The 26,642-nt window shown below is 44.0% G+C and overlaps 1 protein-coding gene across 1 annotated transcript in view; it reads left to right on the forward strand.

The window, feature by feature from the left end:
- The window catches only part of rilpl2 (Rab interacting lysosomal protein-like 2), a 58,054-nt gene extending 38,397 nt beyond the window's left edge, over nucleotides 1–19,657 (forward strand). Inside the window, exon 4 of the mRNA XM_060906857.1 lies at nucleotides 19,572–19,657. Coding sequence (XP_060762840.1) covers nucleotides 19,572–19,587 — 16 coding nt within the window. The 3' untranslated portion in view covers nucleotides 19,588–19,657. The remainder of the gene's footprint in view (nucleotides 1–19,571) is intronic.
- Nucleotides 19,658–26,642: the final 6,985 nt, after the last annotated feature.

Genomic DNA, 26,642 nt, shown 5'->3' on the forward strand with positions numbered 1-26,642 from the left:
ATACAGCAGTAAATTTCAAAATGGGATACAGAGCTAATTTTTCATTCTGTAGCATCACAAAAATGGCAGTTTGTCCATTCTCGCAAAAAATTCCAAAATTTCAAAGAGCTGTACTAAAGAAGGGATTCAATGGATAATCTTCATATTGTAGAATACACATATCTGGGGTACTAGTTATACGTATGTGTGTAAAACATTGTGGTCATAACTTGAAGGGTTTTTGAATTATTGACTCTTGAAAATCAAACATGAGCGTTGAATGTCAAAAATAGGCCTCCAGTCTCTTTATGATTTGACCATGTGGGCAAGTGCTTAGCCACTTCATAATTTTTTTTTTTTTTTTTTTGTGGAGAGCATATTGATATACCAACTTTGTCAAAATTTTTTTATCTAGCTCAAATGCCTTCATAGTGAAAAAAAATTTGCAAAGTAGGGTACCCTAACATGGCGCGAACCAATTTTGAACCTTTATTACATTAATAACCATCATCAGATTTACTTTGTATAATTACAAAAAACAGCAGAAATACAAAGTTTTTAACAGTACTTGACAGTACTTAAAATTCTTCAGCTTCAAATCCATATCCAAAGCACTGATATATATATATATATATATATATATATATATATATATATATATATATATAGGGTGCGATTTGTCAAAAAACCAGAAGGGGGGATTTTTTTTTTTTAATCATGAAACTTCACAAAATTAAGGTAACAATAGGCTAACAGCTCAATAACATAACATCCGATGATCTCAAATTAATAACACTAAATGAAAACGAACACTAAACCAGAGATAGTAAATTCATCTTCCTATCTCTCTGACTAAATACACAAACACTAACAACAAAGTTCGCATTGCTTGTCGCGTTGCTGTGATGTTTCTTTCCCTCCGGATTAAATGGACAGTGACTCGAAAATCACTAAAATACATGAATACTAAATGAACAGTTTGCTCTGATTGCGCAGTTCATGTGGCCTTTTCTGCTTTCCCATCGGTGTGGTATCCGCCGCGTTTCGCCCTTCTTTAATCCACATTTCTGCGAATTTCTCAGCAGGGAAGGAACGCACGTCTGGCCCATTGACAGCGAGGAAAAGAAGGCTGTTCAGTGTGGATACATTCATTCTGTTGCGCTCATCAGTAAGGATGTGATTCATGGCGCTAAATCCACGTTCACACTCTGGATATTGTTATTATCTACAATGTATCTATTTGCTGGGGACGTTCGTGAACATCAAAGCTGCCACTTCGGGTCATTTTGAAAGTGAGTGCAATGTAGACCATAGAAAACTGTGTCACAACATGCCTGTCATGTCAACTTTTTTTTTGGTTTGTTTGTTTTATTGACGGGGTTGTCCCCAAGGATTTTTTTTCAGCAGAGATAAAAACCAGAGGGAGGGATGATCCCCACCATCCCCCCCCCCCCCCCCCCCAGCAAATCGCACCCAGTATATATATATATATATATATATATATATATATATATATATATATATATATAGTTCTATACCTATATATGTATTATATGTACATGTATGCTATGTGTCTAATGGGAAGATTTTTCCAAGAATTTCACAGTAGTTTTCAACTTTTGAATTTCAGGAAAATATCTTTAACTTTTTTTAAGTCTGTTTCAGAAAGCTTGTATCGCCTGCCACTAGTGTCAGCTATCAGTGGTGCTTCTACGGGGCAGATAATATGCTGGAAGGGCACCCAGCACGCGTCCTTTTGGTTTTCTGGAGGCCAAGAAAATTTGTTTCCTCTGTGTTCTTTCATAAAGTTAACATAAACATCCTGTTCATCATCATTCCTTTGCATGATGTTTCTTATATACCAACTATTATCATAAATACAAGCAATGTATCTTCCAGGTTGGTAAAGACTAACATCAACAGGTAGAGTGGCAGGCTGATCTTGTGTCTGCTGGCTGGTTGACTGTTCAATTTCTGAACCTATGTAAACTGAAGTGTACATATCATCTCCAGATACTCTCCTCATTTCCATTTTATTAGCAGATTGGGGTATGAAGGAGTGATGTGATCGAGTACCTGCCACCTTCTTTGTCGAGCTGAAGCGCTTGTCAAGTGAAAAAGATGAAGCATTGTCCTGAATATTCTGAGTTGTGACAAAGAAAAAATGTGTTTTGTCCACATTGCTGGCTGCTCAGTTGTACATTCCCTCAGCTGTAAGAATTCCAGCATATTATGTGCCCCGTAGAAGCACCACTGATAGCTGACGCTAGTGGCAGGCGATACAAGCTTGCTGAAACAGACTTAAAAAAAGTTAAAGATATTTTCCTGAAATTCAAAAGTTGAAAACTACTGTGAAATTCTTGGAAAAATCTTCCCATTAGACACTTGATATACATGTACATGTATATATATAATACATATATAGGTATAGAAATATATATATATATATATATATATATATATATATATATATATGCTCACTGACTACGACGCAGGAGATCGGGGTTCGAATCCCGGTCGGGGCAAAACATCATCCAGTAAGGGTCCTTAGGCAAAACCCCTCATGATATATCAGCCTACCTCAGGAATGAGTGAAAACATAACTGATAGAGTCATACCGGCTCAGACGTCGCCCGGGTCAACAAGGTCTGTGTCAGTTGCTAGGGAACCAGGGCAAACTGATGAGAAATGGGCTACTGGAACAAGACATCGATGGACGAGGACAGAAAATACGGATTTGCTGGAATGCTACTATACAAGCAATCCCAGAGAGAGGGGATACATGCAGAGAATGTGGGACCATTGGATACTTCGAAACCCACAATCAAGGCTAACAAAGAAACAGCTATTAGCCCAGTGTTCCAACATCCATAATCGAAATCTGCTATCACAACTAGAGATTAATGAAATACAACAACGATGCTACGGCAAGGGGGAGCCAGGAAGACAGGTCAGCGGGGAGATGTCATCATCCCCACAACCAGAGATTGGGTACCAAGCCCCAACAGCTAACAGCCTCAACACAAGAGCTGCTGACCTGAGAAGGAAGATCGTGACCCAACTGGAAACCTGGAGCCCCCGACAAATACCGAAGCTGAGTTGCCAAGTACCTTCAGAAGATCTACTAGTAGATGTGAATGCTGCTCTGAAGACAATCTCCACAAGAACCATCACTGAGACCAACAAGCTGATACACAGTACAGCAACAGTAATCATGGAGATGCTTGGACACAAGGTGGGCTCGGGACATAACAAACAGTATCCACCATGGAAGAGACGATTAGAGGCCAAGATAAAGGCAGCAAGGAGAGAAGTTAGCCAGCTAGCTGAACTACAGAAAGGGAACATGGTGAATAAAGGGGCGCCCAGGAAGTACAACTCACTCTCCATACCAGAGGCACTCGAAACTGCCAAACAGCGACTAACAGCTCTGGCCACCCGGTTGAGGAGATACACCAAGGAAGGAGAGGCCAGGAGAATAAACAAGCTGTTCTCCACTGAACCAGCCAAGGTGTACTCTCAATGGCAGGGGAACAACAACCGGTCAGACCCACCAAGAGCTGAGGTGGAAAAATACTGGAAAGACATATGGGAAAGAAAGGCATCACACAACACCGATGCCCAATGGTTAGTGGACCTAAGAGCTGACCACAGCAACCTCCCAGAACAAGAACCAGTAACCATCTCAATGGCAGACGTCCAAGAAAGAGTGTCAAAGATGAAGAGCTGGACAGCACCAGGCCCCGATATGATCCATACGTACTGGCTGAAGAAGCTAACTGCACTCCATGAACGCCTAGCAGCACAGATGAACCAGCTGCTGAGGGATGGAACCCACCCAGAATGGCTAACCCAAGGCAGGACAGTCCTAATCATGAAGGACCCCCAGAAGGGACCCATCCCATCCAACTACCGGCCAATTACCTGTCTCTGCACAACATGGAAGGCCCTGTCAGGCATCATTGCGGCAAAAATGAGTAAGCATGTGGCTCAATACATGAGCGAGGCACAGAAAGGAATTGGCAGTAACACCAGAGAAGCCAAGCACCAGCTACTGGCTGATAGAACAGTCGCCCGAGACTGTAAGAAGAGACAGACCAACCTGTGCACTGCCTGGATTGACTACAAGAAAGCCTACGACTCAATGCCACACACATGGATACTGGAATGTCTGGAACTGTATAAGATCAACAGGAACCTAAGGACCTTCATACAGAACTCAATGGAAATGTGGAAGACAACCCTAGAGGCCAACTCAAAACCCATTGCCCAAGTCAACATCAAGTGCGGCATATACCAAGGAGATGCGCTATCACCACTGCTGTTCTGCATAGGCCTGAACCCCCTCAGTCAGATCATCACGAAGAGCGGCTACGGGTACCGATTCCGTAGTGGGGCAACAATCAGCCACCTGCTCTACATGGATGACATCAAGCTGTATGCCAGGAACGAGCGAGAAATAGACTCGCTGATCCACACCACCCGGATCTACAGCGATGACATAGGGATGTCATTCGGATTGGACAAGTGTGGCCGGATGGTCTCAAAGAGAGGCAAGATGATCCGGACTGAAGGGATTGACCTACCAGAGGGCAACATAGGTGATATCCAAGACAGCTACAAGTACCTTGGCATCCCACAGGCTAATGGAAACCATGAAGAGGCCACAAGGAAGTCAACCACAGCCAAATACCTCCAGAGAGTAAGGCAGGTCCTGAAAAGTCAGCTGAATGGTAAAAACAAGGTCCGAGCCATCAACATGTACGCACTACCAGTCATCAGATACCCCGCTGGTATCATAAACTGGCCAAAGGAGGAGATAGAAGCCACAGATATCAAGACTAGAAAGCTCCTCACCATGCATGGAGGGTTCCACCCCAAGTCCAGCACCCTGAGACTATACACTAAGCGGAAAGAGGGAGGCCGAGGGCTAGTGAGCGTCAAGACCACGGTCCAGGATGAAACATCGAAAATCCGAGAATACATCAGAAAGATGGCCCCAAAGGATGAACTGCTAAGTGAATGTCTCAGGCAGCAGAACCCTGAAGAGAGTGCAGAGGAGGAGGAGGAACAGACAACCTGGAGAGACAAACCCCTACATGGCATGTACCACCGTCAGATAGAGGAAGTGGCTGATATCAAGAAATCCTACCAGTGGCTGGATAATGCAGGACTGACAGACAGCACAGAGGCACTAATCATGGCAGCACAAGAACAGGCCATAAGCACAAGAGCCATAGAGGCCAGGATCTACCAGAGTAGATCAGACCCAAGATGCAGACTGTGCAAAGAAGCCCCTGAAACAGTCCAGCACATAGTAGCAGGGTGTAAGATGCTAACTGGATCAGCGTACATGGAGAGGCACAACCAAGTGGCTGGGATAGTATACAGGAACATCTGCAACCAGTATGGAATAGAAATACCCAAGTCCCAATGGGCCATACCACAGAAGGTGGCTGAGAACAACAGGGCCAAGATTCTGTGGGACTTCAGCTTCCAGACTGACAAACAGATCCTGGCTAACCAACCGGACATAGTGGTGGTGGACAAAGAGCAGAAGAGGGTGGTGGTGATAGATGTGGCGATCCCAGCTGACGCCAACATCAGGAAGAAGGAACATGAGAAACTTGAGAAGTATCAAGGGTTGAAAGAGCAGCTGGAACGGATGTGGAAGGTCAAGGGTTGCGTGGTCCCCGTGGTAGTGGGGGCACTCGGGGCAGTAACCCCCAAACTGGGAGAGTGGCTCCAGCAAATCCCAGGAACAACATCTGAAGCCTCAGTCCAGAAGAGCGCAGTCCTAGGAACATCGAAGATACTGCGCAAAACCCTCAAACTCCCAGGCCTCTGGTAGAGGACCTGAGCTTGAGGATGACATGGATACCACCCCCCCGCCGGGGGTGAGAAGGAGATTTTTTTTTTTTATATATATATATATATATCAGTGCTTTGGATATGGATTTGAAGCTGAAGAATTTTAAGTACTGTCAAGTACTGTTAAAAACTTTGTATTTCTGCTGTTTTTTGTAATTATACAAAGTAAATCTGATGATGGTTATTAATGTTTATTTTATGCTAATTGTAGAATAAAAACCCTTTCTTTTTACCAGGCATATTGTTTCTATAATATCAATTGAATATTGTGATGATGACTGAATTGCTAAATTTATGATGCCATGAAAGAAAAAATGAGCTCAGTAATCTGTCTTTCAAAGTGATCCATTATTTTGGGGTGCCAAATATTGTAAATACCAAATTTGAGCTTTATGCTTCCATCCAGAGCTGATATATTGCTTTCTGAATATGAAAATACAGGTTCAAAATTGGTTCGCGCCATGTTATGGCGCGAACCAATGGACCCAGATAGTATGGACCCAGATAGTAAAGGAATCTTATCTTATTGTCTTCCACCTCATTCTGTTCCCTGGTATTTTCTTATGACATGTTTTTTTCACTGCCTTCATAGTGAAAAAAAATTTGCAAAGTAGGGTACTACTTTGCAAATTTTTTTCACTATGAAGGCATTTGAGCTAGATAAAAAAATTTTGACATAAAGTTGGTATATCAATATGTTCTCCACAAAAAAATTATGAAGTGGCTGAGCACTTGCCCACATGGTCAAATCATAATGAGACTGGAGGCCTATTTTTGACATTCTACGCTCATGTTTGATTTTCAAGAGTCAATAATTCAAAAACCCTTCAAGTTATGACCACAATGTTTTACACACATACGTATAACTAGTACCCCAGGTATGTGTATTCTACAATATGAAGATTATCCATTGAATCCCTTCTTTAGTACAGCTCTTTGAAATTTTGGAATTTTTTGCGAGAATGGACAAACTGCCATTTTTGTGATGCTACAGAATGAAAAATTAGCTCTGTATCCCATTTTTGAAATTTACTGCTGTATCTGGGGTGCCCAAATAGGGTGTATTCCAAATTTGAGCTTTATATCTGCATTTTTAGCTGAGATAATGCCTTTTAAAAATGAAAAAAAGCTCAAAATGCATTCGCGTGTGAAAAATAGGATTGTGGGTACCCTTATTAAAAAAATTATATCTAAAAATCACACAAACTCACTATTCATAAAATCACACATGTTGAAATTTATGGATCTGGTCAAATTCAGAACAGCACAAATAATGTACAAAGCGAGAAATAATCTATTGCCAAAAAATATACAAGGAATGTTTAGTGAGAGAGAGGGGGGATATAATCTAAGGGGAGACCTAAATTTTAAAAAACCAAAGGTTCGAACATATATGAAAAACATGTGCATATCGAGCTGTGGGGTGACTTTATGGAACAGACTGGAGACAGAAATAAAACAAAGTGCAAATATAAATCTGTTTAAAAAAAGGTACAAAAAATATTTTTAAACAAGTATATAGAAGAGGAAGTATGTCAACGGAGGATGATGAGGGATAAATAGAATAGGGTTGATTGTTATATTAGAACTAACTTAGTATATGATATATATGGTATATATTTATTTATGGGGATAGTTTATATCTTCATATTTACAGGGATAGGTATAGGTATGGTATGTAGTAGATATTTATTTTGTAATTATATATTTATATAGATATTTATGAAGTGTATATATACATACATACATATATATATATATATATATATATATATATATATATATATATATATATTAGTAATTATATATTTACATAGATATTTGTGAAGTGTATATATTTTTGTAATTAAATATTTATATTGATATTTATGAAGTGTATATATATATGGTATGTAGTATATATTTTTGTAATTATATATTTATATAGATATTCATGAAGTGTATATATGGTATATATTTTTATAGGTGTATTAATGTAGTTTGGATTTCAGGGTAGTTAAAAAGGGGTGGGAAATTAAAAAAAAGTATTGTACTTTTTCCCACTCCTTTTTCGAACAATGTGCGGTGTATTGTAATGTCTTAGCTCTTTATGTATTTTATTTATTTATTTTTATTTTTTTGTCACTTTCTCATTTTCTTTCTTTTGTATGTACAAATAGTTACATACATTTTTTTATACATGTTCAAAATAAAATAAATTCATTCATTCATTCATTCATTCATTCATTCAAAAAACTCCTTGGAATTAAGCAGAAATATTTTGCATGTGTTCATCAGACATATGTAGGTACTTGCAAAAAAAAAAATTATGAGAATCCAAGTCGGTGACCTGGGAGGCACCTCATGATTTCACACGGAATGACCCAATAAGATGAAATGAAGTCTGAGATGAAATGTGCAAATTCAAAAAGAAATTCAGAATATGGCCCCAGGGGCCTGTAAATAATAAGTAACTGAATTGACTGGGTAGACTTATTTTCTGAGGCTACATATGCTATGTTAGTATAAAGAGCCTCAAACGTATTGAATTTATAACTAGTTTCTTTTGTCACGCCTAGATAATCATAAATGACCACGATGACGCCTCCTCTGCAGTGTGCAGAAGGAGTCACTTCATTTCATGCTACATACTCATTTGGTTTAATCCATGTTTCTCTTACAGTCCATTAAACTCCTGATCAGTAATAAGTTAATTAACAATTTAATGACACTTGAGTGTCTTTAAACTCGTTCTTCAGCAACGTTGTGGAACGTTATCGGGAAACCCACCCCAGACCCCTTTTCAGATATCGTTGATCTCTGGAGGACCCAGATAGTAAAGGAATCTTATCTTATTGTCTTCCACCTCATTCTGTTCCCTGGTATTTTCTTATGACATGTTTGCATTCTTCAGTTCTGCCATGCATGACCTCCTCCATGACTCTATTGGCCTCCCCACCTTTCTGCTTCTTCATTGTGGGTTCCATTCCAATGCCCTTTTTGGTATATGCTTCTCTTTCCTTCACAAGGTATGCTCAACCCAGCTCCAGGCCCTCTCCCCATCTCTCCCTACAACACCCATTGGTCTTTTGCCTGATCTCTTCTACAATTCCTCATTGCTAATCATTTCAGGATACCTTACTCCCAGTATACTTCACAACCAACTGTTCACAGCCACCTGAAGCTTCTTCTCTAAACCTTTCGTCAGTCTCCACGTCTTGGTCCCATATAGCATAACTGGCTTTACATTGGAGTTATAAACTTTCAGTTTTGTTCTAAGTGAAAGTCCCTTTGACTACCATGTAGTCCTCAGCATGTCAAATGCCTCTCTGGCTTTAGAAATTGCACTGATGTCCGCCTCTGTCACTCCTGTGTTGTTATAACAATGCTGCCTAGGCATTTAAACTCATCCACAACTTTGATGTCTTCCCCATTGATCTGTACAGTGCACCCTTGCCTGGTTTTGATATTCATTGACTTTGTTTTGTCTACATTTATTCTTCACCTTATGCTTTTACCATTGACCTTCAAGTACCTGGTCTTCTCCCTCATATTCTGCAACTTGTGCGTCAATAGCGCCATATCGTCCATGAAATCCAGATCTTCTAATCTCTCTGTAAGCTTCCATTGGATGCCTCTTTTCACTGTGTCACGTGATTCCCAGGTTACCCAGTCCAGTGCAACAAGAAAAAGTAATGGTGAAAATAGACACCCTTGTCATACACCTGTCTCCATAAAAAACTCTCTAGAGAGGCCATTCCTGTGACTGACTCTCACTACAAACCACTTGTAGAATGCCTTTATCACTTTACTGACTTTGTCTGGAACTTCATAATGTCTTAACAACTTCCACAAAACTGTTCTATCCACGCTATCGAATACTTTCTCAAAGTCAATAAAATTCACGTAAACTGAGGACTGCCACTCCACTGACTGTTTTATGATGATATGTCGTGTTGCAGTTTGGTCTGCACAATTATTTCCTTGTCTGAAACCAGCCTGCTCTTCCCTCAATTTCTTAGCCAGCTCGTTTTTCATTCTTTCCAGTATTATTCTGCTCATTAATTTACTGACTACACTCAACAACATTATCCCTTTCCAATTACCACAAATACTCAAATCTCCCTTCTTTGGTATTTTTACCAGTACCCCTTTCTTCCAGTCATTAGGGACCTTTTCTTTGAGCCAGATGACATTTAAACACTTATACAACATATCCACTGATGAATCTCCCCCTGCTTTGATAGCATCTGCTTGTATGTTATCTATTCCAGGTGCCTTAATGTTTTTCAACCGCTTAATGTTCCCCCTAATTTCCTGTTTGCTGATTTCTTCTACCTTGATATTAAGTTCTTCTCCTGTCTGAGGATCATCCAGAGGATTCTCAGTAGGTGGTCTCTTTAGCACATCCTCAAAGTATTCTCATCATCATCTTTCGGCTGCTCCTGTATTTGCAGATCTGTTTCACGTACATTCAATACCTGGTGCAATATTTCTATTTCAGTTGTCAGTATTTTACAACCCCAATTCCAAAAAAGTTGGGACAAAGTACAAATTGTAAATAAAAACAGAATGCAATCATTTACAATTCTCAAAAACTGATACTGTATTCACAATAGAACATAGACAACATATCAAATGTCGAAAGTGAGACATTTTGAAATTTCATGCCAAATATTGGCTCATTTTAAATTTCATGACAGCAACACATCTAAAAAAAAGTTGGGACAGGGGCAATAAGATGCTGGAAAAGTTAAAGGTACAAAAAAGGAACAGCTGGAGGACCACATTGGGTCATTAGGTCAATTGGCAATAGGTCATTAACATGACTGGGTATAAAAAGAGCATCTTGGAGTGGCAGCGGCTCTCAGAAGTAAAGAGGAGAAGAAGATCACCAATCCCCCTAATTCTGCGCTGACAAATAGTGGAGCAATATCAGAAAGGAGTTTGACAGTGTAAAATTGCAAAGAGTTTGAACATATCATCATCTACAGTGCATAATATCATCAAAAGATTCAGAGAATCTGGAAGAATCTCTGTGCGTAAGGGTCAAGGCCAGAAAACCATACTGGGTGCCCGTGATCTTCGGGCCCTTAAGGCCTCTGCATGCTCTTGCAACAAGGCTTTCGCAGATAGCTTTTCGCAGACAGTTGTAATTTATCGTTGAGCGGGGAGTAATAGGCGTGTGTGATGTTATTCACTGCCACAATGCAAGGGGGTACGAAGTCGCGAAATCGCTAGGAGTAGTTGGTGGGTGTGGTTAGTGGAGTGTTTATCCTCCGGTTACTTATAATGACTAGAACTGGAGTCATATAGATGTACGTACTTCCTCACTTCCTCGATTAACCGCTCTTCGTGCTGCTCCATCTTCGTTCGTGTTTTTAAAAATGGCGGTCGTGAAACCAAACCAAACCGGGAAAGTAGGGAAGCGGAAGTGCATGTACAGCGGATGTAGAGTGGACCAATCAGAGCCCTCTTGTCTGCGACACTGTCTGTGAGGCTTCTGCGGTGGTCACAATTTTTGGGAGGTGCGCGCAGAGCGTCTGCGAAGGTGGGGGGCTACGCAGACACTGTCTGCGACGCTATCTGCGAGGACTGGGTTGTCAGCATAAATTGGCCTTTAGACAGCACTGCATCACATACAGGCATGCTTCTGTATTGGAAATCACAAAATGGGCTCAGGAATATTTCCAGAGAACATTATCTATGAACACAATTCACCGTGCCATCCGCCGTTGCCAGCTAAAACTCTTAGTTCAAAGAAGAAGTCATATCTAAACATGATCCAGAAGCACAGACATCTTCTCTGGGCCAAGGCTCATTTAAAATGGACTGTGGCAAAGTGGAAAACTGCTCTGTGGTCAGACGAATCAAAATTTGAAGTTCTTTATGGAAATCAGGGACGCCGTGTCATTCGAACTAAAGAGGAGAAGGACGACCCAAGTTGTTATCAGCGCTCAGTTCAGAAGCCTGCATCTCTGATGGTATGGGGTTGCATTAGTGCGTGTGGCATGGGCAGCTTACACATCTGGAAAGACACCATCAATGCTGAAAGGTATATCCAGGTTCTAGAGCTACATATGCTCCCATCCAGATGACATCTCTTTCAGGGAAGACCTTGCATTTTCCAACATGACAAACCACATACCGGTACTGCATCAATTACAGCATCATGGCTGTGTAGAAGAAGGGTCCGGGTACTGAACTGGCCAGCCTGCAGTCCAGATCCTTCACCCATAGAAAACATTTGCCGCATCATAAAACGGAAGATGCGACAAAAAAGACCTAAGACAGTTGAGCAACTAGAATCCTACATTAGACAAGAATGGATTAACATTCCTATACCTAAACTTGAGCAACTTGTCTCCTCAGTCCCCAGATGTTTACAGACTGTTGTAAAGAGAAAAGGGGATGTCTCACAGTGGTAAACATGGCCTTGTCCCAACTTTTTTGAGATGTGTTGTCATGAAATTTAAAATCACCTAATTTTTCTCTTTAAATGATACATTTTCTCAGTTTAAACATTTGATATGTCATCTATGTTCTATTCTGAATAAAATATGGAATTTTGAAACTTCCACATCATTGCATTCCGTTTTTATTTACAATTTGTACTTTGTCCCAACTTTTTTGGAATCGGGGTTTTAACTTTGGTGGAAAATTAATTAGTTTAAAAGCTTAGATAATGGAAAGCAAGCAATTCAGGGACTGAAATAATGAGAAAAGCAAAACAGAGTCACAGGTCTTTTATAATACAAAATATTTATTCCTAAAACTATGATACAGCTATGTAGCTGGATGGATTGTGGAAATTAAATTACTAAAGCACAATATTACTGTAATTACTGTCTTAACCAGTATAGTGTCTTGTGACTGTGACACGCAGAAAACAATCACTGAATCAGGAGCAAGAGGGGAAAAATGTGTTCTTTTATTTTCTTTAAAATGGGTGAGGGAGTGGGGAGAAGGAATGTGCAGAAGAGTGCCCAGGAGCAATGTGATGTGCAGGAGAGTGGAGCTCAGCCAGCAGGGAGCGGTGTTCAGGTGGTGTGGAGCTGGTGGGCCATGGGTGTTCTCTCTGATTCAGCGTTGGGTCTAAGTGGAAGCCGGCTCAATTGTCCTGGCACAGCATGTTCTCCAGAGCTCTCTGTGGGACAGGAGAGAAATGTCAGTCTCATGCTCATGAGTGGAGATCATACACTGAGGGAGAGAGAGAGAGAGAGAGAGAGAGAAAACATCTTTAATACTCCCATGAGGATAGAGAGCTGGAAGGCCGAAAGCAGTGCCTCTTTAATTCATTGTAGCTGTGCAAGCCCCACCCTGCAGCCACGTGCTCTCTGGCTGTCCAAAATAGCGGGACGTTGAAAGAGTCTTTTCAGAACTGGGAGAGTGGTGGTACAAGGAGCAATCTTCTGCTCAGGCAGGGCAATGCAGGAGCCCCCCCTCGCTCTGAGCCTACTGTTGCTGACTTCTGTTCTCCTTTGGGAGAGTGTATCAGGGTTTCTGTGCTGGGCCTGAAAAGAGAAGTCTTGCAAGTTTAAAAAAAAAACAAAAAACACAACAGCGTTGTAACACTTTGAGCGGGTGGGTGGAGCACAGAAGTGCGGCAGGTCAGAACTGAGTTTTCAAAAACTCTTTATTAGCAGCTTTTCAGCATTCACACTCTCCCAGTTCACACAGACATGCACACACATCATCCGTCTCGCTGGGGAGAGAGCTCCCTTCCTTGGCTCTCTCTCTCTCCTTATATAGGGCACGGTCACTGGGGAAGACACACAAACACAGATTAACAGACATCAGGTGCAGTGATTCTGCCACTTACCTTCCCTGACTCCGCCCTCCGGTCACAGACCAACGCTTGACCACGCCCCCTCTGCCACGAGCGTTATGTTAGTTAGTTAGTTATGTTAGTTTTTTGCTTGTGACAACTACTGGAGGGATGCGTGATCAGTGATGAGTGTGAAATGTCATCCATTGATGACATTACATGAGCTCTGTTACATGATCTAGCCTGGAACTTACAAATCCTGACCTGCACCTTTGCGCTCCACTCCACATTTTTCCCGTTCTCCCCACGCTGCGTGAGCATACCTGATAGGCATTTGCTATTACAGTAGCCACTATATAAACACACCAAGGAGAATTACTCAATGTGGACAAATACTTGCCATAAGTTTGGTTAAGTTCATGTTCACATTCATGTTCACGGTCTGTTTCCTGACTTGGATTATGTTTTTGGACTAAGATTTTTGCCTGCTGATTTTTGGGTTTTGTTACTGGGACTTTGACTCAGGACTCTGTTATTTTTTCCCAGCTCCATTTTTTTTCTGGGATTATCATCTGTGACTCTGCCCTTGCTCAGTCTTCCTGGGATTTCGCTGAGAGATTTTCGGACTGTGCTGCTGCGCTTGCTTCCTGCCTGTTATCCTCACAAGCCTGTTCATCAGGTATGCCTCAGTGAATTTCTAGTAGTTGCTCATTGGGTCCAATCTGTTCCTGTGGCCTCCGGGTTGTGACACTCTGTGATGGCCCACCTGATGCCTAGGGCTTCTCTCTCCACAGCAGAATACCTTTGTTCAGTGTGGGTCAATTTCTGACTGATGTACAGTATGGTGTGTTTCTCTCCATTGAAGGTCTGGGAGAGCACTGCGCCCAGGCCTGTTATCAATGTGTCCATCTACACAATGAAGGGTTGGTGGAAGTTGGGGTTGCATAGGATTGGAGAGCTGGTGAGGATTGTCTTTTGGGTCTGGAATGCCTGCTCATCCTTGGTGTTCCATTTTCCTTGGTCAGGCTGGCCTTTCCTCATCATGTCAGAGAGGGTGGGCAAAAGGGATGTGAAATTAGGGATAAATCTGCTATAATACCTCACCAGCCCCAAAAAGGCATGTACCTGTCCCTTGGTGGTCAACTGGGGGTACTCCTTCACCACATCAATTTTCCTTTCAAGGGGCCTAAGTAGTCCTCTTCCAATGCAGTAGCCTAGGTACTGTGCCTTGGTCAGCTCCAAGTGGTGGGGGTTTGCAGTTAACCCAACCTTCCAGAGCTCTTCTAGTGGTACCACTCTCAGCTGTTGGAGGTGCTTGGCCCAGGTGTAGGAGTGGATGATGACATTGTTGAGGTATGCTACTGCATACTAGTTGTGAAACTGCAAGACAAGGTCCATCAGTCACTGGAATCTTGCAGGTGCCCCTTGGAGGCCAAATGTGAGGACTCTATACTCCCAGTGTCCTGAGGGTGTAGAAAAGGCTGTTTTCAAATGAGTTTCTGGGATCAGAGCTACCTGACAGTATGACTTGGTTAGATCAAGGGTGGAGATGTGCTCCCAAGTTGATCCACAAGGTCATCTATCCTCATATATGGTACCTCTCAAAGTCCATGACCTGGTTGAGCTTCGGGAAGTTGTTGCAGATCCAAAGGCTGCTTTGAAACCACAACTATGAGGCTGGACCAGGGGCTGACAGACTCTTCAGTGATCCCATTCCTCAGCAGGTCAATTTCCTCTTTGACAGCCTGCTGACAGGACTCTGGGACACAGTAGGGATGTTTCCTGATGACAATCCCTTGGGGGGGGGGGTTGTCTTTATGTTGTGGAGGAATAGGTGAATCCACCCTGGCTTTACCAAGAACACATCTCCAAACAGGTCCACTAGCTCACTGAGCTCCTGCAGCTTGGAAGGTATAAGGGACCAGCAGCAGCACTCCATCGCCTGGCTGGAATTCTCAGGGCTGGGCCAGTCGATCATAGACCCAGTACTGGGTTTCCAACATGTGTTCCTTGATGATGGGGGGTCACTTTGTTGATCCATTCTTGCATTCCCTGAACATATTCCACTAACGTCTGGAATGGGGAGGGCTGCTCCTCCCAGACTTCATGGGCCATATTGAGCAGACCACTGAGTCTTTTTCTGGAGAGGAGTAGTTTGAAGCAGGTGAATCCAGTGGAGGTTTCAGGTGTCTCTTAGATGGCAAACGGGATATAGGGGAGCAGGTCTCAATTCTGCCCATCCTCTTCCACCACCCTCTGGAGCATCCTCTTCAGGGGATGGTTGAATCACTCAATAGGGGTGGTATACTTAAGTTTGGAGCTGCTTCATAATTTCTGACAATCCAAAGCCAAGGCCAGGGAGCAGAAGAACAGGCTAAACCGACTATCTGCTAGCTGCACAGAGTCGTCACTCAGGGTCCACTACATCGAGACTGTGTCTGTTCCCCGAGTTAAACAAAAAGGTAGAAATATTCAGAGAGTTTGTTCCAGTAACCTAATCAATATAAAATTAGATCATACTGACTGTACAGCTGCTTCCAGCACCTTTGATCCAAAGGTGGGGCTATTAAATATTAGATCTCTTACATCTAAAGTGCTAATGGTGAATGAACTCATTACTGATCAGGAGTTTAATGTACTATGTTTAACTGAAACATGGATTAAGCCAAATTAATATATAGCATTAAAATGACGTGAGTCTTCCTGGATACAGTTACACCAGCCTCGTCAAACTGGCAGAGGAGGAGGTGTTGCGGTTATTTATAATGATTATCAAGGTGTAACACAAAAACCTGGTTATAAATTTAATACATTTGAAGTTCTTCATACTCATATAATGTATGTAGCCTTGAAAAGTAAGTCTACCCAGTTAATTCCATTATTTACAGGCCCCCGGGGCCATATTCTGAGTTTCTTTCTGAATTTGCAGATTTTATCTCAGATCTGGTTATTTCCTTAGACAAAGCTTTATTTGTCGGAGATTTTAATATTCACTTCGATAACCCAGAAGACCCTTTGAAAACAGTGTTTGTGTCCATTTTAGATTCAGTAGGGATTAATCAGAATGTCATAGGACCGACCCATAATGGTGGTCACACCCTCGATCTAATACTAACATTCGGGTTAAACGTAGAAAATATAGTCATACTTCCACAGTCTGAAGTTATCTCAGATCATTGTCTCATCTCATTCAAAATATGTCTGAGTAATAATATATGCACTTCACCACGCTATTGTATTAAACGTACATTCACATCAACTACTGCACAGAGCTTTATAAATGATCTCCCAGAATTATCAACTTTGATTAGGTCACTGTCAGCCCCTGCAGAACTTGATCAGGCAACTGAATGCTTAGAGTCAACATTCTGCCATACCTTAGATAATGTAGCTCCTCTTAAAAGGAAAATGGTCAGAGACAAAAAAAATTAGCACCCTGGTATAATGATGACACTCGCACATTAAAACAGATCACTCGAAAATTGGAACGTAAATGGCATCAAACAAAATTGGTAGTGTTCAAATTAGCATGGAAGGAGAGCTTCCTGAAGTATAGAAAAGCTATTAGTGCTGCGAGATCAACATATCTCTCCTCCCTAATAGAAGATAACAAAAATAATCCTAGATTCCTATTTAATACTGTAGCAAAATTAACCAGGAATAAGTCCACTATAGACACATGCACACCTGTAGTATGTAGTAGCAACGAGTTCATGAATTTTTTTAATGACAAAATTGAGAATATCCGACAAAAAATTCAAACTACTAATTTAAGGTCAGACAATGTAAGTGACCCTGTAGTTAACAATATAACTGTATCAGATCATCAATTACAATGTTTTACTCCCCTCAAAGAAACTGAATTACTTTCATTAATCTTGGCATCTAGCCTCAACTAGATCCCTTACCTACATGTCTATTCAAACAGATAATACCTGAAGTAATTGAACCGCTTCTAAAAATAATAAATTATTCTCTTACGATTGGCTATGTACCCAAATCCTTTAAACTAGCAGTTATCAAACCTCTGATTAAAAAACCTGACCTTGATCCCAGTCAGCTGTCCAATTATCGGCCAATATCAAACCTCCCCTTTATCTCCAAGATCCTTGAAAAAGCTGTGGCACAGCAGTTATGCTTATATTTACATAGGAATAATGTATCGGTCAGGATTTAGACCTCATCATAGCACAGAGACAGCACTGGTTAAAGTAGTAAATGACCTACTGTTGGTTTCCGGTTATGGCCGTGAGCTAGAGAGTCACATCCAACTCCGCTCCGCTACGAACTTGAACAAATCCTGATGTAAATTGCAAATTAGACCTTGAAAGAGTACAGGCGAACATTGAATAAGACAAGGTGATGCCAAACACTGGGAAAATGAGCAGGGACAGAGGGAAAACAACAACGCAGGTGAAGTTAATTAGCTTCGGGACGCAAAGCATGGAGCGCAGTGCTAGCAAAGAAGCTAACTCCAACACAGCAGCTGCAATGTGGAAGTGAGCTCAGTGGGGCTAAAGAAGAAATACGGATGGCAATAAACAACCTAAGGTCCGACTTTTCGACCAGATTGGATGGAATTCTGACCGCAATTGAAGAAACGAAGAAAGAACTGGTTGATTGTACTGAAAGAGTAACAGAAGCGGAGATACGGCTGTCCACAGTGGAGGACGAGCAGACTAAGTTAAAAGAGATGGTTCAGACGCTGGAAAAAAGGAATAAAACTCTGGAAGATAAAATTATCGACATGGAAATGAGATCACGGCTGAATAATCTGAGGTTAGTAAATCTGCCCGAGGGAGTGGAGGTCCCGGATCCCTGCTCATGTCTGGAGAGCTGGCTACCAGAGGCGCTAGATCTGGCCCCTCTGCAAAGCCCAATAGTGTTGGAAAGTGCGCACCGAGTCGGACCGAGACGGGACACTGAAGAGCCACCGAGAACTTTAATAATGAAGTTTCAGAACTACAAGCAGAAAATACTTGTGATGAAAGGAGCCAAGTCGAAGAAAGATGTCCTTTACAAGAACAAGCACGTCCGATTTTACAACGACTTGGCAACTGAAGTGCACAGACAACGGAAAAAATATGACACAGTGCGACAGCAGCTGTGGAGCCTGGGACTCAGACATGGCATAATGCCCCCAGCTAAGCTGGTGGTGACTTACAGAGAGCAAACACACACCTTCAATACACAGACGGAGGCGCAGGACTTTGTAAACAAGATCAAAGAAGAAGCTGGAGGAATGAATGAACAGTTACTGAGCGCACAATGGGAGTTAAATAATGGCAGATGTAAGATCACACACACGGCAAGAGGGACTGTACATTAAGATAATTTTTTATCTCTTTCCAACAGAGAGTTGCCCTCAATTTTTTTTTTTCATTTTATGGTGCGACTCTATTGAGTACTGCCCTCAGGCTTATTTTCTTATTCATCTATTTTATTTCAATTCTGAATAACGTTAATTTACATGTTAAGGCTAAAAGAGATGTCAGTGTATTACATCCTGGTAACTAACGAAGCTTGTACATACACTATACATACCTAGGTGTGTTTATTCTTGCAGGTTTGTAGCAAGGAACAAGGAGGGTTGATTGTTTTATGATTTCCCTTTTTTTCTCTTTTGTGTATTTCATAACAAGAAGGCCAATAGGATTGATCCAGGGATCTATCCATAAGTGCGTAGCTGGAAGCAGCATAAGCTAAGGGGGGGCTTCTCATTCAGTTGAGGAAATGGGGTTCATTTTTTCTCATGGTTTAGTAAGTTCAGTGTATGTTTTAATGGTTAAATGTGTTGAACTTCTCAGTCATGTTACTTTTACTAAGGGACCATTGTGGAGTAACTTTCTGAATGTCTCAAAGGGTAGAACTTAAATGTATATCCTGGAATTGTAGAGGTTTACAAAAAACTAAGAAAATCAAACAAGTAATGAATAAGCTAAGAGACATGGATTCAAAAATCGTCTTTTTACAGGAGACTCACACTTTAAAAGAAGACAATATAAGGATAAGTAGGAGATGGCAGGAAAACATCTATGCAGCGTCTGTCATGGTCCTACCTGTGGGCTTCTCTCTTCAGGTAACATCTCCACTCAGCATCACCGGCCACGCCCGCACTCACTTCCTCTTATTATCTTTCAGTGACTGTCATTGGCTGTTGCCGATCACCTGCTTCCCCCCTGTGTGTATTTAAGCTGCAGTCCTCCCAAGCTTCTGTGTCAGATCGTCTGCAACTCTCAGCCTGATAACCTGCTCTGTGTTCCAACTACTCTGACTCCTGAAATTATCCTGTTCCGTCTGACTCTGTCTGCTCTCCAGCCCCGGTAACCTGATCTGCCTTCCGTTCTGTCGACTCTGCCTCTTGCCTGCCTCTCCTGTACCTTCGCCTGATCTCCAGCTCGCTTAGCCCTGCTGCTTGCCTGCCTCTCCATCTGCCTGGTCCTGCTTTCTAACTCCTGCCTGCTGTGGTACTGCTTGCTGGGAGACTGCCTGAAACCCAAGTACTGTCAGCCTACAGCCACACCTCTCTGACTATGCCTGATCCCATCAGATCTCAGAAGCTAAGCAAGGTCAGGTCTGGCCAGTACTTGGATGGGAGACCTCAGATGTCACCACCAGCCATCCCTGCCTCTCAGTTCTCCTGCCACTGGACTTCACCCACACACATTCTCCCAACTCCCTTTTCCCCTGTTATTAATAAACTGTGGTTTGAGTGCATTTGATCTCATTTCCTGTTTGGTCCCTGACAGAACGATCTGAACACTACATGGAGTCAGCGCCCGAACCCTCTGGCCTAGACCGGCTGCAGCGCACCGAAGGGGAGGTCAATCGGATGTCTGCTGACATTACAGCCCTGATCCAGCTTGGGCAACAGCAACAATGACTGGACCAAGCATTCCAGCTGCTCACCACCCTAGCACCCCCTGCTCCTCTGAGTCAACCACTGCAGCCCCTTGTTGCATCAGCCCCCGTCATACCCGCTGCTGATGTTCCAGCTCTGGAAGGTGCTCCTGCTACACTCGATGCCCCGGAACCCAAGGTCGGCAGTCCGGAGCATTTTGACGGTGATCCCTCCCAAGTCCGTGCTTTCCTGACCAGCTGCCGGTTGCTGTTCGACCTGCAGCCCAGAACCTTCGCGTCGGAGGCAGCGAAGGTGGCCTTCGTCATCACTCGTCTGACTGGCTGCGCACGCCTGTGGGGGACTGCAGAGTATGAACGCCGGACACCGGCATGTGCCTCCTTCTCCCTGCTTGCAGCGGAGATGACCAAGGTCTTCGACCTGGGCTCGTCGTCAGTAGAGGCATCCAGAGGACTGATGAGTATTCGCCAAGGCGGACAAACAGTGGCTGACTACTCGATCAATTTCCGGACCTTGGCCCGGCGCAGCAATTGGAACATGCAGGCACTGGTGGACGCTTTTCTGCACAGCCTGGCCAACTACATGAAGGACAATTTGGTCTTGTACGAACAACCATCGACACTCGATGAGGCCATTGCCCTGGTTGACCGCCGGGTCCGGACCCGTCGACGAGAGAGGGCCCGCCAGAATCAGCCAGTCACCAGCGCATGGAGTAACCCAGCCCCTTCTACGTCTCCTGCTGCTTCTCCGCCGAGCCTTCTAGACCAGTCAGAGCCCATGGAGATCGGCCGTGCTTCCCTCAGCCCAGCAGAGCGCCAGCGTCGGATCACCTCCAATCTGTGCCTGTACTGTGGGGGTGACGGTCACCGTGCTGCCTCTTGCCCAGTAAAAGCGACGAGCTCACCGGACATAGGAGGGGCCCGGCTGGGCTCAATGACCATCCAATCCTCCACCAGCCAGAAACCTATGCTCCAAGTCTGCCTTTGTCTGTTGGATTCCACCCACACCCTGGCCACCCTGGTGGACTCTGGCGCCGAGGCTAACATCATGGACACTGAGCTTGCATGCCAGTTGGGTCTGCGAAGCCATCACCTATCCTCTCCCGTTCCAGCCAGGGCGCTGGATGGCCATCTCCTTGGCACCGTCACCCGCCTCACTGCCCCTGTTCCGATGACTCTGTCAGGCAACCACCATGAAACCATCCAATTTCACCTGCTCCGTTCCCCCGGCCAACCTCTCATCCTGGGCTATCCATAGCTCCACCAGCACAGTCCTCACCTCGACTGGGCCACTGGAGAGATAAGAGAATGGGGCACGGACTGCCACCGGACCTGCTTACGAGCCGCCATCCTAAACACCCGTACTCCACCTGCCAGCTCTGCCCCCGACCTCACTAATGTCCCAGTGTGTTATCACAGCCTTCAGGAGGTATTCAGTAAAACCAAGGCCACTTCCTTGCCTCCTCACTGGCCCTACGACTGTGCCATTGATCTCCTCCCAGGCACTGCACCACCCAAGGGTCGTCTCTACTCTCTGTCCGCCCCGGAAAGGAAGGTGATGGAGGCCTACATCAGTGACTCTCTGGCTGCCGGCCTTATCCGTCCATCCTCTTCTCCCGCCGGCGCTGGGTTCTTCTTCGTGGAAAAGAAGGATGGATCCCTGCGCCCCTGCATCGATTACAGGGGTCTCAACGACATCACCATCAAGAACCGATACCCTCTCCCACTGCTTACCTCCGCCTTCAAGCTGCTCCAGGGAGCCACGGTCTTCACCAAACTCGATCTCCGGAATGCCTACCACCTGGTTCGGATAAGGGAGGGAGACGAGTGGAAGACCGCGTTCAACACCCCCACCGGTCACTATGAATATCGGGTGATGCCGTTTGGCCTTACCAACACGCCAGTGGTATTCCAGGCTCTGGTGAATGATGTCCTGCGAGATATGTTGAACAAGTTCATGTTTGTTTACCTCGACGACATCCTGATCTTCTCTAAAACCCTGTCCGAACACACCCAGCACGTCCAGCAAGTGCTCCGTCGTCTCCTGGAAAACTCCCTCTTCGTCAAGGCGGAGAAGTGTGAGTTTCATGCCAAGTCTGTGGGGTTCCTGGGGTACATCGTGGCAGAAGGGAGCATCCAGATGGACCCTGCCAAAGTCTCTGCAGTTACTTCATGGCCAGTACCAGAGAGCAGGAAGCAGCTTCAGCAGTTCCTGGGCTTCGCAAATTTCTACAGGAAATTCATTCATAATTACAGCACCATTGTGTCACCCCTCACCACCTTCACCAGCACCAAACAGCCCTTCACCTGGACTCCGGCCGCCAACGAAGCTTTTGCCACCCTCAAGGCTTGGTTCACCACTGCTCCTGTCCTCTGGCTGCCTGATGAGGAGCGGCAATTCATCGTTGAGGTGGACGCCTCGGATGTGGGAGTCGGGGCAGTGCTCTCACAGAGGTCTGCGGATGACAACAAGCTCCACCCCTGTGCATTCTTCTCCCGCTGGCTATCGCCGGCTGAACGCAATTACGACGTAGGCAATCGGGAACTGCTGGTGGTCAAGCTCGCCCTGGAGGAATGGCGCCACTGGCTGGAGGGGAGCGTAGTCCCATTCCTGGTCTGGACAGACCATAAGAATCTAGAATACATCCACACCGCCAAACGACTCAACCCCAGACAGGCCCTCCACCGGTATTCCCCCTCCTCCCACCCGTCTTTGTGGATCTGTGGCTAGGGACTTCTGGAGCCGTCCCTTGAGGGGGGGGGGGTTCTGTCATGGTCCTACCTGTGGGCTTCTCTCTTCAGGTAACATCTCCACTCAGCATCACCGGCCACGCCCGCACTCACTTCCTCTTATTATCTTTCAGTGACTGTCATTGGCTGTTGCCGATCACCTGCTTCCCCCCTGTGTGTATTTAAGCTGCAGTCCTCCCAAGCTTCTGTGTCAGATCATCTGCAACTCTCAGCCTGATAACCTGCTCTGTGTTCCAACTACTCTGACTCCTGATCAGAGAGTCAGACGGAACAGGATAATTCCTGTTCCGTCTGACTCTGTCTGCTCTCCAGCCCCAGTAACCTGATCTGCCTTCCATTCTGTCGACTCTGCCTCTTGCCTGCCTCTCCTGTACCTTCACCTGATCTCCAGCTCGCTTAGCCCTGCTGCTTGCCTGCCTCTCCATCTGCCTGGTCCTGCTCTCTAACTCCTGCCTGCTGTGGTACTGATTGCTGGGAGACTGCCTGAAACCCAAGTACTGTCAGCCTACAGCCACACCTCTCTGACTATGCCTGATCCTGTCAGCTCTCAGAAGCTAAGCAGGGTTGGGTCCAGTCAGTATTAGGATGGGAGACCTCAGATGTCACCACCAGCCATCCCTGCCTCTCAGTTCTCCTGCCACTGGACTTCACCCACACACATTCTCCCAACTCCCTTTTCCCCTGTTATTAATAAACTGTGGTTTGAGCGCATTTGATCTCCTCTCCTGTTTGGTCCCTGACAGCGTCATTCACATCACAAGCTAGAGGAGTTATGACTCTCATTCACAAATCAATACCCTTTCAAGTCTCTGATATAATTAAAGATAAATATGGAAGATATTTGATTATCCAGGGATCTTTGCTCTCAGTAAACTTGAATCTAGTAAATATTTATGGGCCAAATGCTGATGAACCCAACTTTTTTACAAATCTACTTCTCATGCTGGCATCTCTCCCAGGAGATTACATAATAGCAGGGGACTGGAACTGCACACTGGACCCAATAAAGAACAGATCCACAGGTGTCGACCAAACTCATAAGAGAAGTAGAGTAATTATTAATCATCTTATTAAAGGGTTGAATCTGTTGGACATATGGAGATACTTTAAACCCAATGATATTGCTTACTCCTGCTACTCGAGTACATTTAAGACATACTCACGTATAGACTATTTTTTGGTATCTGCAACACTGGCTTCTAGAATACAGGACTGTTATTACAGTAGCTGTGGCAGCGGGGGCTTGGTCAAGCACCGGTCTGTGACAGGAGGGCGGAGTCAGGGAAGGTAAGTGGCAGAATCACTACACCTGAGAGCAATTAACCTGTGTTTGTGTGTCTTCCCAGTGACCGCGCCCTATATCAGGAGGGAGAGCGAGAGCGGAAGGAGCTCATCCCTAAACCAGATGCCGGTTGTGTGTGTGTCTGTGTTAAGTAACTGCATATTGTTAGACTGAAAAGTGTGGCAATAAAGCCGAGTTGTGAACCTGATCTCTGTCCTGCTGTCCTCTGTGCTCCACCCACACATAGGGAACATACTACAGTAGCATACTAATATCAGATCATGGTCCATGTTGTCTGATCTATGTGGATAAGAAGCTGGTAAAAGATCCACCTAGATGGAGCCTAAATATGAAATGGCTACTAGATGAAAACTTTATTAAGTATGTCGGGAATGAGATAGATAATTATTTTAAGGATAACACAAATGAAACAACAGCAGGTATTAAGTGGGATGCTTTCAAAGCCTTTTTAAGAGGACACATAATTAGTTATACCTCATCCAAAACTAGAGAATTGCGGCAAAAGAGACAGCAGTTAGAATCTAAAATACAAACTCTCCAAGAACAGGTCTTTAAGAATAGAACCCCTGCTGTAGAAAAATAATTACTGCTCTCAAGAGCAGAGTATAATAAATTATCTGCAGATAGGGCAGCCTCAGATATGCTCAGGCTTAATCAAACATTTTATGAACAAGGGGAAAAGCCCGTTAAACTGTTGGCCTGGCAAATAAAACAGTTAGAAACAAGGAAAACTGCTGCTTCAATTAAAAATAATAATGAGGATACAATAGTCGACCCTATTGAAATAAATAAGGAATTTAGAAAATATTATGAAAATTTATATGAATCTCAAGTAGAATATGACCCGCAGTCCCAAAATTCATTCTTGGATAAATTGAAATGTCCAACTATTTCTATTGAACTTGTAGAAGAACTAGAAGCAGACCTAAAAGAAGAGGAAATAGGCATAGCTATTGATGGTATGAAAGCAGGAAAAACAGCTGGCCCAGATGGATTACCAATTGATCTGTATAAAAAATTCAAGTCCAAATTACTGAAGCCATTACTAGAAGTGTTTTTGGAAGCATTCCAAAGTGGCAGTCTACCAAAATCAATGACCGGTGTGGTAATAATATTATTGCCAAACCCAAGGAAGCCCAACAACAGATGTGAAAATATGAGACCAATAAGCTTATTAAATTCTGACCTCAAAATTTTGTGCAAAATTTTATCAAGACAGCTTCAAGAAACATTACTGAGTATAATACATAAAATGGGTTCATTCAAGGACGCCAAGGATTCCATAACGTCAGAAGAGTCCGTAATGTTATTCAAGGATTGAGGACCCCTCTGATAAGGCCCTCCTATCTTTCGACGCTGAGAAAGCTTTTGATAAGGTGGAGTGGCCTTATCTCTTTAATATCTTGGAAAGATTTGGATGTGGCAATACATTTCTAAAATGGGTTCAGTTGTTGTATGTAAACCCTACAGCAGAAATCTCATCTCATCTCATCTCATTATCTCTAGCCGCTTTATCCTTCTACAGGGTCGCAGGCAAGCTGGAGCCTATCCCAGCTGACTATGGGCGAAAGGCGGGGTACACCCTGGACAAGTCGCCAGGTCATCACAGGGCTGACACATAGACACAGACAACCATTCACACTCACATTCACACCTACGGTCAATTTAGAGTCACCAGTTAACCTAACCTGCATGTCTTTGGACTGTGGGGGAAACCGGAGCACCCGGAGGAAACCCACGCGGACACGGGGAGAACATGCAAACTCCGCACAGAAAGGCCCTCGCCAGCCACGGGGCTCAAACCCAGGACCTTCTTGCTGTGAGGTGACAGCGCTAACCACTACACCACCGTGCCGCCCCTACAGCAGAAATATCTCATTCATTCTCATTATCTCTAGCCGCTTTATCCTTCTACAGGGTCGCAGGCAAGCTGGAGCCTATCCCAGCTGACTACGGGCGAAAGGCGGGGTACACCCTGGACAAGTCGCCAGGTCATCACAGGGCTGACACATAGACACAGACAACCATTCACACTCACATTCACACCTACGGTCAATTTAGAGTCACCAGTTAACCTAACCTGCATGTCTTTGGACTGTGGGGGAAACCGGAGCACCCGGAGGAAACCCACGC

Source organism: Neoarius graeffei, chromosome 24 (assembly GCF_027579695.1).
Source record: "Neoarius graeffei isolate fNeoGra1 chromosome 24, fNeoGra1.pri, whole genome shotgun sequence".
NCBI lineage: Eukaryota > Metazoa > Chordata > Actinopteri > Siluriformes > Ariidae > Neoarius > Neoarius graeffei.